General features: G+C 40.5%; 2 protein-coding genes across 3 annotated transcripts in view; one reads left to right on the forward strand and one right to left on the reverse strand.

The window, feature by feature from the left end:
- Nucleotides 1-7,264: 7,264 nt before the first annotated feature.
- Nucleotides 7,265-11,950, reverse strand: psmd12 (proteasome 26S subunit, non-ATPase 12). 2 transcript variants are annotated; one of them, XM_030781623.1, is made up of 11 exons: nucleotides 11,778-11,950; nucleotides 10,809-10,868; nucleotides 10,563-10,691; nucleotides 10,304-10,411; nucleotides 10,036-10,140; nucleotides 9,732-9,881; nucleotides 9,404-9,538; nucleotides 9,106-9,218; nucleotides 8,656-8,830; nucleotides 8,228-8,305; nucleotides 7,265-8,028 (listed from the first exon to the last, which is right to left on the reverse strand). In XM_030781623.1, exons 1-11 carry the CDS (start codon nucleotides 11,883-11,885, stop codon nucleotides 7,819-7,821), a joined length of 1,371 nt encoding a protein of 456 aa, XP_030637483.1. In that variant the 5' UTR covers nucleotides 11,886-11,950; the 3' UTR covers nucleotides 7,265-7,818. The 2 variants fall into 2 exon arrangements, with proteins under 2 accessions (XP_030637483.1, XP_030637484.1); XM_030781624.1 differs by lacking the exon at nucleotides 10,809-10,868.
- A 405-nt stretch (nucleotides 11,951-12,355) lies between these two features.
- The window catches only part of ppp1r12c (protein phosphatase 1, regulatory subunit 12C), a 10,774-nt gene continuing 8,129 nt past the window's right edge, over nucleotides 12,356-15,000 (forward strand). Inside the window, exons 1-4 of the mRNA XM_030782072.1 lie at nucleotides 12,356-12,622; nucleotides 13,239-13,392; nucleotides 13,725-13,855; nucleotides 14,420-14,538. Coding sequence (XP_030637932.1) covers nucleotides 12,399-12,622; nucleotides 13,239-13,392; nucleotides 13,725-13,855; nucleotides 14,420-14,538 — 628 coding nt within the window. The 5' untranslated portion in view covers nucleotides 12,356-12,398. The remainder of the gene's footprint in view (nucleotides 12,623-13,238; nucleotides 13,393-13,724; nucleotides 13,856-14,419; nucleotides 14,539-15,000) is intronic.

A 15,000-nucleotide genomic window follows, 5' to 3' on the forward strand; every position in this document is an offset into this window, starting at 1 on the left:
GCTAGTTATTAGAACGGCCTGACAAATTGTTTTGTTTTCAGTGTCTTTTTATGGACTTAAATGAGCTTCTCCTCAACAGGCCTCCTGTTCTCCTGCTATGAGATGCCCAAAAACTTTTTCCCTGATCAAAGACAGGCGGCTTATACTCATGACTGTTCGTACATGAACGAACATTAGTTTCAGCACCATTTCAGACGCAGCTTGAGAAAATGGATACAGATCTTGTAGCTTCAGGGTTCTTTGTAGATGTCTTCAACTTTCGCCCGACTTTGTTGTTCAATTACAACGTATTTGGATTTGTTTACATCAGGTTTCAGACTTGATATTGCAAAGGGGAGGCATATAAGTCAAGTTTAAACACTGAGGTTCTGCACACCGCCAAATTGGCAGTCAACTAGTCAGAATACGTCAATGCCAGAACCTTACCCTTACCTTAAAAAGTTTAAGTGCAAACTAGGTAACCAGAATGACCCCAGTATAAGATTTTAACTGTTCTGGGGACTTTATGTGGTTTAACACTGGCGAATATTTAACATCAGTGATGGCAGAACTTCTATGAGGAGATAATAGTGACCAACATTACAGACAGACTGAAGTTTGTCATTCTTTCAGGTGCATCCAAAGGGAGATGTGTGTGAGTGAGATCAAACAGTGATGTATTATATGGTTGAATGCCCTCATCAGATGAGATGACCTCAGGTCAGGCCTTTGATTCACTCCCAGTAACCGTAAAAAAAGATGGGCTCTCCCATTTTCTCCCACAGGACTAGGGAATAAACATATTCGAGCACTTTTCAAGTTCATTTGTTCAGTGTCAATGAGACAGACCGAAATTATCAGACAAAAAGCTGACAAAAGTGGTCAAAAGATCCCTATAAGCAGGAGGGTTGAATATGGACCATCATGGGCGCTCTTTATTATAGGTTCCCCACCCCGTAGACACACACACACTCACACACACACACACACACACACACAATCTTCCCGTCGCACTTACTGTGTTCTTTTTTAGACACCCAAACATCCTCACGCGCACGCTGTGAGTAATGCAGGGCTTTACTAGGGATGAAATAAATAAAAAAATATAGAAACAAATGGAAGGAATATTTTGAATTGTATTTGCTACAGAGAGAGAGAGAGAGGGAGAGAGAGAGAGAGAGAGAGAGAGAGAGAGGGAGAGAGAGGGGGGGGAAGAAGAGAACAGACTTTCTGTCAGAAATAGAGCAATACCATGTTGTAAAGAAAGGCATCTCTGCCATAAATGCCATTCATTACATCTAAGTCTTCCATTAAATCCAGGTTACAGCAATGATGGCCTAATGGTAGCAAGCCTCCCTGGGTACTTCTCAACAGCACTGAGGTAAAACAAGCCATTAGTTCCCCCTACAGCGCTGTCCATGGAGACCGAGTCAGGGTTGGTGCAAAATCATACTTGCTATGAACTCATGATCTTTGTTAACTTTTCTGAGTTTTGTGTGTGTGTGTGTGTGTGTGTGTGTCTGTGTGTGTGTTATTAGGGCATGGGCATAGGTCTCTGAAGCAGTGGGACACTAAATATCACCCACAGAGACCCAGCTGGCACACACACACTGCCTGCTTCTCCACTGACTAGCGCTTCAAGAGGACTGCCCATGGAAGAAAAGAGAACATCGCCTGGAATATAGCATGTTTCACACATGAGTGGAACATTTTCCATACAAGCTTCTGAATTCAGGAGGGAAATTTTGAGACATTCACTTATCTTTTCAGATGGGAAGGCCAAAATTTTATTCACGGCATCACACGCATAAGCATGAGAAACTGTTCATTTGATTAATTTGTGTCCATTGATCCGGTAAGGAGCATATTGTCACTTTCTTATTTTCTCAAGACCGTAACTCTCAGTGCAAAAAAAAAGGAGACACTATCAAACTCAGATTTACTGGTTTAGATTAAGTCAGCACGAGCATGGAGTGACGTTTATCCTATATTAACACAAAACCCCCCTTGGTCAAGAAAACTGGAAACAGTTCATTACATTTAATAATTCGTACACTCTCTTAAGGGACGCTGTGCACTGACTGAGGTCAAATATGTGACATTTAACTTAGAAAATGCACAACCTAGTCACTTCTTCTATGTGTGGGTAGACATTTCAAATCAGGAAATCTGTGAAATGATATAAATAAAGGAAAGAAATGTTTTTCCAGATGGTTAAAACAAGATGCACTCCCAGTCATGTTGCAATAGTGATAGTGTTTTACAGTGCCTGTGAACTGCATTAAGTATGTACTTTCAGTAGTTCCATTTTCTCCAAAGGATGTTATCATATTGAATAATACCACAACAGGCTCTGATAATCCTATAAGTTGTCTAAGCCTCATGTATCTGCTTTTAACAAATGAATTTTTCAGTTTCTCTCCATACAATATTTAACATACTTGTATTAGAAAAGAAAAATTTCCAGTGCATTTAATATTGCATCAACATGCATTATTGTAGTACTTTTCCATAATGTATAACTAGTTATTCCATAAACAAAGCAGATTTCATCTATGACCAAAAGGTGAATCGATGCTTTATTTTATTTTTAAGGCTCCTCAATACCCCTTCACATTTTAAATTTGTTTTAATCCAATTCAAATGTCTCTTTAAACTGATAAAACCAGAAGGCAACAAAGATAACAGATTCAGGCTAGAAGTCATTCTCTTGTCCAGATAACACTGAAGATATAATAGAGGTTTACTGCATTATAGTTAATATCCATTTGAGCTGGTTGTGACCTTAACCTTTCATGACCTTGACCTTTTTGAGGTGTCAGCTGGATGCCCTCACTGACTGTTGTTGTGCCTGAGGATGTGCTTGAATGCTCGTGCCAGACTCTGCCTCCCAAGGCTCTCCGGAGGGCATCAGCTCCAAGGTAAGTCTGGCAGCTTTGGTAATGGGAAGGGTAACCTTTCACTGTGAGTATTTTTCTAAAATTTCAGCTCAGTTGCTCATTCACAGGCCTGGAAAAACAGTAAATGGACGAGACGCAGCAAAGAGGGGTTGTGGTGGGAGGATGGGGTATTCAAATGAAGACCTTCATGACCGCACGCTACCGGGAAATCTCACTCACGCTGACGCACAAATGCATTTTTTTTTAAATCCCAGTTCTTTGGATGGTTCAGAAGTGCTCAAAGCAGATCTGGCCATTTGGACACCTTACTAATGAATAAGGCCCCAAAAAAATACAGTTCCATTACTTGAGCATTGCTGAATTTTCTTCATTTAAGCTGGTTTTCTACATCGACGTTGTAATTATATCAAGATTTGATATAAATCAATTTTCATCAGAGATAAAGGAAAACATTCATCACAGCATGCACAAATGATTTATAACTGCTGTAACAACTGCTTTTAAAAAAAATCGATAAATAGCATCCAGTGACGTGTATCTCATGTCCATCGTGGCCATTCAAACTTTAGGAGGCCAATTATAGTTTCCACATTTAGTGTAAGGGACAAACACCCACGTACATTTGTAAATAAATAGATTATCCATCCGACAGGGTGATCACTGGCATATCTGATGGAGCCGTGGGGGGAGGGGGGGGGGGGGGGGCAGGGGGGGAGGGAATTTTGTGGTCCTACTCTGCCATGGGATAGCACGGAGCCAGTCGCTTAGCATCACAATCCTCATTAGGGCTCTAGGAGGCAAATCAGCTCCACTCAGCCATGGGGGAATTCAGCGGTGCAGACGTTCACAGCCAAAGTCGTTTTTTCCCCCTCCGTGCCCATTGGATCTTAAGGGATCAATAGGGTATTCACCGGTTCTGTATCAAAATGAGTCCTGAGACTGCCTCTGGGGATGAAGAAGCGTCGGGTCAACCAACCGGTATCATGCAGTTAATTGGATCCACAGTTATGTTCAGGTGCTCACACTCTGTGCTATACGCCGGGCAGTTAAGCACTGCTGGTTTATTCATGTTCAGTCCAAACAGAGATCAATAGTTCCCACTACATCTTAACAAACATGAAATTTCAGCACCTCCAGATCTTCCTGTGATATAAGTAAAATCATGGTAGACAGTGATGAAGGTTTTTGGAATGTATTTCACAACAGCACTTGTTGTTTTACCCTTCCCATTACAAACAGTTGTAGTGTTTTTTTGCTGTTGTTGTTGTTCAAATTGTCAAACACATCCTCTCACTTACAAACATCCTCTCACTACTCACATCCTCTCCTTACTCACAAACCACTTGTTTCAAAAATCGATTCAGTTAATAAACCAGCAAAATTATTATTACTAACAGCTCGTCAAACTTTGATTCACTCAAAAAAATCTATTACTATTAAGCATCATTCATTAGCCAGAGAAGAACATGCTTTGAAGAACAGATCTGGATGTGTTGAAACCTCAGCCTGCTAAATTGAAGGAGGTATTATCGATCTCTGTTTTTAATGCAGATGAGTAAAGCAGATGAGCTTAATTGCCAGGTCCTTGGTAAACAGCAGAGAACGGTAAGATCTGATGCTGCCTACTGACACGGTTAACAGCGCGTGCCTGACCTTACAACTCTATACCCCCCCCACCCCACCCCCACCCCAGAGATAGGGCGTTGATCAGTCTGGGTGGTTGATGTGGTGAATGTTACTATGGCAATGCCTTAGCCCCAGTCTCATTACCCTTCTAGTTCCAGGGCTCATTGTACACCAAACTGGCAAATGTCCCATTGACCCATTACGCTCTTTCATCGCAAAGGGCGAAAAAAAAAAAAAACATTCTTCCTCTGCACCTCTGAATCACCATATCTGTGTGACTGTGAGCTCTAATGAGGATTGTGATGCTAAGCGACTGACTCTGGACCAACCTAAGAAAGAGCATTTTTTTTCCCCGTTTCCACGGCCCAATCAGAGATTCTACTGATGGCCCTGACAAACACATCATCTGTTCGTTTCCCAATGGGCACATTTAACTTCTGCTATGAGAGGTGAGTCTCTGTGTAGCATGATGCGGTAGTATAAATCAGCGTTAAGGTAACCCAGTCCTCCAGAGAGTAAGATTTTAAGCGCATGGTTTATGAGAAAATTTGGAAACGGGGATTTAAAAGGCTGTCGTCCATCATGATCAGTTCTGCTTTGTGGTTACAGGTTTGCCACCTTAATTTGTATTCATGACTGAAGCCATAACAAAATTCTCAGAGATAACTTTCATGTCCAGCAAAGAGATGGATTGGATGGCTTTTGGTGTGTTTTCGATATGTAGCGATTTTAATGCAGCGGTTAAGATTTTAAAGAGCACTGTAGCACTCTGCAGATAAACTTATACAAACAGCCCAACAAACAACTACATAGTAAAACTCTAGCATTGTGAAACAACAGGAAAAAAGGATTTGAAACCACTTTTTCTTCCAAAAACATAAATTCAGTATATGCCATATGACCTTTTTCCATCCTCTTTCACTATGCTCCATAAAATAAATCCTATTTGGTATGATTAACCTTTCTGAGGTAGTAATCAATAATGTAACCTTTCACAATGTCTAAGTTGCCTACAGAAAACACTCAGATCACACCCTTGAACTTGACAAATGATTCTGTCGGACACAAAATGGCACAGTCAAGGAATGGTGTGGCTTAGTTACCTAGTCTAAATAATTTGTAAAGTATCTATTTTTCCCACAAACACATCTCACACGTCATTTATCACACCAAAGATCAGATCAAATTAGTAGCCTTATATATTATTTTCTTGGGGGGAACTTGCCTGAGAAGTTTCTTGTAGTTTTGCACAGAAAAAGGGTTTACGCGTTTTTGTTTTGTTTTTTTAGATCAATGCAAAGATTGGCATTCATGAATGAAAAGAAACGTTTGAGCATTCAGTTACATAAAAAAGCAAAGAAATTCCCTCACTCAAGAAACCAATTTTGCCAGACAGAGAAGGATCGGCGAAAATGCAAAATAGTGCCTGAACGCCAACAGCAGAAGCAGTTATGATAGCGGGATTGAATTTTTGACGTAGGATGAAAAAAGAAGCAAAAACAAATCAAACAGGCCAATCAGCATAACAAGCTCTTCGACGCCGATGCATACTGTGGTTTGAGTGTTTGCCCACAATGCTAGTTCTGCTCTGACAACCGAATATTACCGAAAAATGCAAAAAGCGAAGAAAGAAAAGAAAAACGTTTGGAACCGTAGGTTTTGAATTTTGACGGAGACGGTTTTGGCGTCCCTGTTTCTGAGGAAGAATTACATCAATACTAAAACAAATTTCCAGCTATGGTTACTTCCCAGGGGACCCCAGTCATATATGCATTATTAAGGAGCGCTAACTGTGCCGTCAGCCCGAAGCCCCTTCACTGGTATGTGTACCACTTAATAAAGGTCTGTGATATGGCGCGTGCACAGACGAGATAATATGTTATGTAGATCAACCATGACACCTTGTGGTCGAGCAAACATCAGTATATCCACTATATTCTAATTTAAACTATATGATCAAATGCATACAGTAATGACGCCCACAAATTCTAACACCACTCATTATATTTGTGGCCACTCTTCTGACAGGAGTTGTGATAACGACAGTAACACAGGTCAGACTAAATAAATCGATTGTACCGTTATCCACCAAAACATTATTTTCAGTCATTGAGAACTCCTTCACAACGCTTGTGAAAGGTAAAGTAGACCGTTGCAAACTGTAATTTTACCCACCTCTTTCCTTGGACTCCATACAATTCTCCTGACATAGATAGCGCCGCTACAACTAACATTCTTTATCAACATGTTTAGTTCGATTACATATTCCCAATATTGTTTACTTTTGCCTACTGTAACCTTAAAAGACTAACACTCATTAATTTAATTCGGCGTCGGAACTGCATCTTTAACATTAGGGGCAGGCCATTATAGTAATCAGTTCACAGGATAAGCACGTGCAATGTTACATTTCAGCTTATCTCCAAACGTGATGTTTGCCTCTGTTCATTTAAATCTAGCAGTTTAATTTCAGAACAATCAGCTGACAGAGGTTGATTCATTAGTAAGCGATCTAGTGATTTAAATAAGATTAAAAACAAAAAGAGACGGAGACAGAGAAAGATTATGTTGGCGAATGCTAATGAAGCCACCTCAGCTAGGTGCCAAGAAGGTGACGATGCACGCTTCTTTTTTTTATTCGAGAGACTGAGCATAAAAATGTGATAGAGAGAGAACAGGTTAATAAATTCACCTGTAAATTAACACATGTATGCAAGATCAGAGCTGGGGACCCAGCTAGGCAAGACAACGCTCAACCCAAGGAAATGTAGAAATGTCCACCAAGTGAGAGGATTTAATGAAGACTCAAAGGTTACACATAAAAAAAATGCAATTAAGCTTAGAGCAATGCTTTAATACAGCAATGGCTGCTTTATGTTCAATAAACTGAAAAAACAAACTTTTGCTTTCATAAACTGAATCCCACAACATTTACATGTTGAAACAGTGTGAAGCACTGAGAGAGACCCTCTGTGTTTGTCGAATTTAAACTGGACTACATTCTCGGACAGCGCAATACAGTTACGACAAGGGCGGGCCTTGTTCAGATTTTTCAGGATAAAGGGTATTGACAATTTATAACATTTTACTGCAGCAAAAAAAAAAAAATGTGTCTTTAAAGTGTACCATTAAACAAGTACAGATAGAAGGAGGCTAAAGGGGAGGTATATATGCCCTGTCCAGATTACAGTTCATCAGAGAGAAAGCCACTCTGATCTGGTTTCATTCTGATCTGATCTGGCTTCATCACTGAGATTCAGAGCTAATCCAAGAGGCAAATGAAAAAAAAAATGTCATCCTTCCTCACTCCCATTTACTGCAAGTTGTGGATCATCTCCTCTTTGGCAATGAGGTGAGTGGTTTTGTTGACCAGGGACATGAGGGAGTTCAGTTTGTGGGACCAGTCGTTCAGAAGGTCGTTGGGGTCCTTGGGCCTCTGGAAGTTGATGATGCCTGCTAACCGATCCACCTTGGCGTAAATGGTCTTGTTAACCACCAAATTAGAGAGGAACTCCTCTGACTCCTACAAAAAATAAATAAATAAACAGAGGGAATATTTGTTAGAAATTTTCGATAATAAATAAATGATATCCAGAGAAAAATCTGTCTTTTTAATGACACGCATGTTGCCAATGTTAACACATGCCACAGGTTTTGAATTACGAAAGTCAGAAGAGCAGAAGCAAACAGGATGAGGTAGGAGAATATGGAGAGGGACTTACATCGACAGAGAGGTCAAGAAGTGCGGCCATCCTTTTCATTGTAATCCTCGTGTAATACTTGGCCATGATTCTTATGTTCTTAAAATAAAAGAGTGCAAGAAAAGTTGATCAAATGAATATCATTTATATACTTTCATTGCTAGCTTTTAGGTTAAGAGTTACTTCTGGATGACTGACATTCTATATTTCATGTTGACAGTACCCTTCGTAATATCTGTGAAAACAGTCATACACTTTTCTGATGTCCTGGGTTGTGTTGAAACTTTATATATTACAACAAAATTAAAAAATTAAGCTTTAAAAGTAACTAGGAGTACATTATTTAACAGACACACATACAATCAGAACTTGACTGAATCTCCAAACAATTTTCAGCAAATTCTTCCTCCGGCGATTCTGAGGTTTTGGTATTGACGGGCTTGACTTACATGCTCTACCACTCTGTTTTTCAGATCCTTCCATCTCTTCTCTCCCTCCTCTGTGTAAGTGAAGACATCAGTAGCTGGGCTGTCAGCTGACCCCTCTCTCAGCTCCTTCCCGTAATCCTCCACTACAGACGCCCAGCGCATGAGTTCCATGGTAGTGAACTGCTTCAGAAGATCCCTAAGGAAAGCAAACGCACTTCACTGCTAAATAGGTACAGCACAACATTACCAGAAGTTTCTATGTTTCCCGCTTTCCGCGCTTCGCAATTCAGTTGGAGCGCGCTTCAAAAGACGCAACCAAAATTAAACCGATATTTTAAGCCTTGAATGCAGGCCCCTTGTGTAAAACACCCCAAAACGTTCACCAAAATCAGAGCCGACCTGCTTAAAAGTTGTACGGGGCAAGCCATCAATGCTCTTCGAGGAAAGATTTGCTTGTTTTTTTAAACTTACTTGTACTTGGGGACTTCTTCCAGCTTCTTGTCAGCATTGATTCTGTGTACTAGGTCGGACTGCTCATTGTCGTAAGGAGCCAGGATCACGTAAAGCACAACACTCTTCAGGGCCTGCAAAATGAATTCAGCATAATGAATTCAGCATAATGAATTCAGCATAATGAATTCAGCATAAAAAAAAAATCACTGGAACTCCACTGTATTCTGATGTCAGACACATTGCCTGCTAATTTTACATGTTTTAGGGAAAATGATGTGATGTGTCGTGGCTGTGAATTTCATTTTGAGAATATTACCTGCTGCCATTTTGCACTATCCTCCAGGATGCAGGGCGTGTCGTATATGGCCCGATAGTGTTTGCATATAGAAAGATAGGAGCCCTCATGCTGGTCAACTTGAATCATCAAATTGTAGTATTTCAACTTCAGTTCCTAAAAACAGGGAGGAAGAAACTTTACGTAGACTGCAAGAAAAAAAAAAACCCTAAAGGTATGAATATTACATGAAAATAAGACTGAACATTTTGCTGATTTTTGAAGCTTTTCTGACTTGAGTTAGGATTTCCAAATGAATAATGTGGAATCTGTGTGTCTCTCTCTTGTTTTTAACTTTGAAATGTTTTACCTCTGTACCCTCCTCTTGGAAGAACTTGGTATTGATTTTCTTGCTGATGATCTGAGTGCGGATGTAGTCCTTCACAGCGATGCACAGTCTCATCTGTTCCAGGATAAACTCTACTTTCTCCTTCTTCTCCATGGAGCCATAAGTCTCCACCTGTTTAAAGGATAACATTCATAACATCACAAATCAGTTTTCTAAGTGTCACTGAGAACTGTAATGGCACAGCATAGTGTCTTAATAAGCGAAAAAAAAAAAAAATGCTGCTTTTTTTTTTTTTTTGGCTTGTGCACATGAGCGGAAACAGTACCTGCAGCTCCTGTAGGATGGACGCTGCCTCTTTAACTTCTCCATTTTGTTCCTTAATGTTAGCCAGTGTCTTAGTAAGTCTGGCGCGCTCGATTTCCACGTAGATCTAAGAAAGACAACATATCCACAAATCAGCAGAACTGCAGAGACAGAGAAAGAGCTGAAAGAGAACAGAAATAAGTCATACCCATCTAAGCAGAACAAGACTGATCATGCAGATAAATGCATAAACCTTAAAAGACATAAAGAGACTGATGGGTGGTGCCGACCTTGCCGGCTGTAACTGTCCTCAGGGTGTCGATAAGCCTCAGTTTGATGGTGAGGTCACTCACAGCGTCCACGTATTTATAACACTCTTGTACCATCTTTGCCACAGCCTAAAATGAGAAAACCAAGTCCAAAATGATTATTCCAGTTGCGAGAGTAAAGGATATCTGTAAAGTGACTGTTATACATGTCTTTATGTTTAACATATGTAACACTTCAAAAGAACAGGCATGGTCATAAACCAGTTTGTCATCAACCTACCTGTTTCAGCTGACTCCTCCTTTTGGACAGGAGCATAATATTTTCATTCAGGGCGTCCCAGTCTTTAGCCTCATAGCACATCTGCACTATGGCAACTAAAATCCTGGAAGTTGACACCATGTCCGAAGCCTGTTGTTAAGGATAGGTACAGAATTAAATTGATGTAATGAGGTCCAAAAACTACACAGTTTCAGAATGTCAGGTTAACACAGAGAGAGAGATTTTGGCATAAAAATCAAGACTCGCCGTTCTTGTCTGCTTTTCCAAAGACAGTAAACTCTCAGTAGCTTCCTGAAGTCTTCCTTCCTGTGAAAAAGAAAAAAAACATAGGTTTTTAGAATTACTTTTAAACCTCTCTGGTGTAGTTTTTATCACCTAATTCTATGTGGGAGAGTAAAGAAACAGTGCTGAAAAATACACTTATTATTTAAGATACAACATAGTTGGACTCTATAACTAAGCCCACACGACGTGTATATTTCATAAGAGACAAAACAAGTTGTCTACTACAATGGCCACTTGATATTTAATCTGGTTTGTTCACTGAGCAGAGTATCTTTAAATAATAAGGTTGGAGGTGCATTTCAACCTGCTCTAACAAGATCATCAGAAAATTATGGACAGAAAGCACACAGTCTCAGTCGGAAAAGCCAACGCTCCATTCTCTGCGAAAGACTAATGACAAGTTAAACAATCCTAAAACATTATGTTATGTTAGGTACTTGGCATGTCAAAATATTCACGATATGGAAACAGCTGACATCTCGAAACCATCGCGGCTGTTTAAAAACCAGTAGGACTACAGTGATTTTTGACACAAAGCAAACACATTTGACAATGCGTTTTAATCATGCAACTAACTATCAGCATGTGACATAAGGCGACAGAACTTACTACAGCAAATAGTAAGCAATGTGTCTATTTAGCTCGCTAGCCAGCTAAGTTAGCTACGACACTGACCTGTCTGCATTTAGCATGTAATCTTAGCGGACCAATAATAGCAGCAATTTCTGCAAGATATTTAGCATTATACAGGAAGCGACAGGAATGAAAAGGTACAAGGAATTCTGGCAAGACGTTAAAATGCCGCAAGCTTGAACCACAGCTAAATAATCCAACTGAAACTATGCAATTCAGTTAGCAAGGTAGCCGGTAAGCTAACAAGCAAAGCTGGCTTGATCCACCATGACTCAGCCATGGTTTCATTCAACTTACTTTTGCCATTTTTTCACACTCTGGAAGACGTTGATCTACAGTAGAACTGTAATCAATTTCCATCTTCACAACCTTTCCATCTGATCTTTCAGCTCTATCCTCAGACATTTTGTCGTTTGAAATTAACAACTGAGTTTTCTGAGAATCCGCTAGCTGCACTTGAGAGTGTGCTGTTTCTGACTCACTGGCGTTTTTCTGTTGTCAACTTTCCGGAAGTTGTAAGTGAAGCTTTGTAGGGGCTTTTTAGCTTGTTACTGCCATCTATAGCCTTGGAGTATGACGTGCCTGCCATTATTCCTTTTCGTTCTAACAGTAAAGTGTCATTTTCAAAGGAAGAGTGATCAATTCTGTACTCTTTTGTCTACGCCAATCAAATTTTGAGGCTGTCAAGTATGATTCAACATTAATCCAGCCGATAAATCGAGCGTGTAATTGTCTGAAATCCTGCTGAAGAGATGCCTTGAGTGGGCTGTGTTAAACACACCCCGCGCTTCTAAACCTACCACACAACTTCCTTCGAAGCGTTAGTGGAATAAGGAAGTGGCAAACTGGCAGGGTGTAAACAGTACACATGGAGGGTGTGTCTGATTGAATATTAAATTAAAATCCTGTTACAGGATAATGGGCGACGCGGCGAAAGCTAAGCGTCGGGAACAATTAAAGCGTTGGTATGGATCAAGTACTGACAGGGAACCTGACGTGCCAAGACAACGGTGGCGGGGCGATGTCGATGAAGCAGTTGAACCAGAGGCCGAGAACACGGACCTGACTGGTCGCTCCAAAGATGCGGATGGAAGTAGACCAAACGCTGTGGAGCACCATGGTGCACAGCCGCGTAAACGAAGGTTTGTTAATAAATCTTTAGCTTGTGAAAAAATGTATTCTTAAAGAGCTAATTAAAACTACGGATATATTTAACATCCATTGTTAGACTGTATCTGCTTTCTTCAGGGCCGAGCTAGCTAGCGATGAAATTGTCATCTTAGCCACTGTCTCACTGTTGCCATATTTCGCAGCTAGTTAGTTGAGTCTAATGACTGCACCCCACCCCCGTACCATTCACAGCGCAAAAATTTGTAATTAAGACCTCACATGCTTCATTGGGTCTGTCTTCTGCTTATGAGTTTGGCAATTTGGTCATCTCTTTTACAAATGTTAACGACACTGGCAATCTGATTTAACATTTCCTAATATAACCTAGTTGTGACATTCCTGACAGGAGCAGTTTTCAGAGTGTCTTTAAATGTAGGATAGTGTATTCAGAAAATCAGTTATTGACTGAGACAATCAACCTTTCAGATAAGGTCTAAGTTGAGATAGTTCTCAGAGAACAACAGTATTCAGAGTCGAGAGTATGTTGGTGTGTTTTGCTCTATGTGTGTATAGCATAGTCATTCCCCAACAGTGCAATTACAGAAAAAAAATCGCAGAACTCCGTGTAAAGTACGTTTTGAATTCCAGACGGCGAGTTCGATTTGAAAGGACGGCCGAATTCCTGGCCATTTGCGCCAGTGGTGATACAGAGGAGGCGCAGGAGATGCTAAAGGAGGCGAAAGAGAAAAAACAAGATGTGATCAATTGTTCCAATGCAGATGGAATAACAGCTTTACACCAAGTATGTTCATTCATATCGGTAACCGAATGATTCTCGTGTAATTCACTCTATGACATAACACTTGTGAAACGTACAGAAATGACAGACACAGATCCCACACCATAGCAGCTATGCAATCTTTTTGTTGTAACAAAATGGTCAGTAGTTGGCTAGATTTGATCTTGTTGCTCAGTCTTAAGATGAGCAGGCAAACAGACCAATTTTTATTCGTTTGATTCTTTAGCAGGTTTTTTTTTTTATTCCATGTTACTCAAAATAATTATTTTCGTAAACGATGATAGCAAAGGAATGTTGAAACAGTCTTAATGGTGATAATGTCTGAATTGTTGCAGGCTTGTATTGATGGGAGTTTGGAGGTGGTGGAATTTCTGCTGGCCCAAGGAGCTGATATTAACCAGGTGGATAGTGAAGGCTGGACCCCCCTTCACGTGGCAGCCACCTGTGGGAACTTGGAGATTACAAAGTAAGTACATACATGGTTTAGAACTTAGGTCTGTCAATATTTAGGTTGAAAAAGTCACATGAGTGACACCCACAGATGACACTATTGCAAACTTCCTGTTGTATATTAGTCGCACCATGAAGGTTAATGCTTTGCTGAATCGCTTTGCCTATGCAAATAGGTCTGTCATTAAGTCTGTGTTCTCTATCACCTTATAGCGCCAATTTAGACTAAAAGAAGGTTCATTATCCGACATACTCTCAGATAGTGCTGCACGGGAGAACAGATAACATTCTGAACAGCTGCGAAATTACAACCATACCATCACCTCCTGACAATGAAATCTCTTTAAAATTTCATCTGTTCGTATGAGCAGCGTTAACACTGTGTACAATTCTGAAAATCCCCCCCCCCCCAAAATAATAATATCCCTTCCACTAATTACAGCAACAGTATAAATGCGCAATACCTTGAGTCATCATGGCTATGAATAGCACCTGCGTGTTTGATAAATAACTGCGAGCCACTCTCTCTCTCTCTCTTGAGAAACTCCGCTTGCTTACTCGTCTGTCTCGGTGTGTTTAGATTCCTGTTGGAACAGGGAGCGTCTCTGACCGCCGTCAACTGCGACGGCGACGTGCCCCTGGACATCGCGGAGGACGAGGCCACAGAGGTCCTCCTGCAGGAGCACACGACCAAACAGGGTAAAATTCACCACGTTTATCACCTAAGCCCTTCACAGCCGTGACAGGGTCCCTTTCATGCACCTCTTCCCATTTCATTCATCTGTATTGCAGTTACTCGGTAAATACTAAACACTGGATCGCTAGGCGGGCTGAAACAGTGTATAGTAAGATGTAATAACAGTCAAAATGGTATAATAACTACTACACAATGTTGCTCTCATCCGCTGTTTTGTGTCACTGTTAAGGTTTCTCTCTAATATGCCACACTTAGAATAAGAAGAGAGACACAGACAAAATGAAATAGACGCAACACCCTTTCAGAGGCAGCGCGGTGTGCCCAGTGCGACGGACATTTTCTTTATGTCGTCGCGGGTTTTTATTGTTTCGGGGTTTTTTTTCAGCCATAAAATAACTGATAGCTAAGGAACTATATCTTGTTCCTGTCTTATGTAACAAAACAAAGATGGCTATCAGTAGGAC

The sequence above is a fragment of the Chanos chanos genome, chromosome 8 (genome assembly GCF_902362185.1).
Source record: "Chanos chanos chromosome 8, fChaCha1.1, whole genome shotgun sequence".
Taxonomy (NCBI): Eukaryota; Metazoa; Chordata; class Actinopteri; order Gonorynchiformes; family Chanidae; genus Chanos; species Chanos chanos.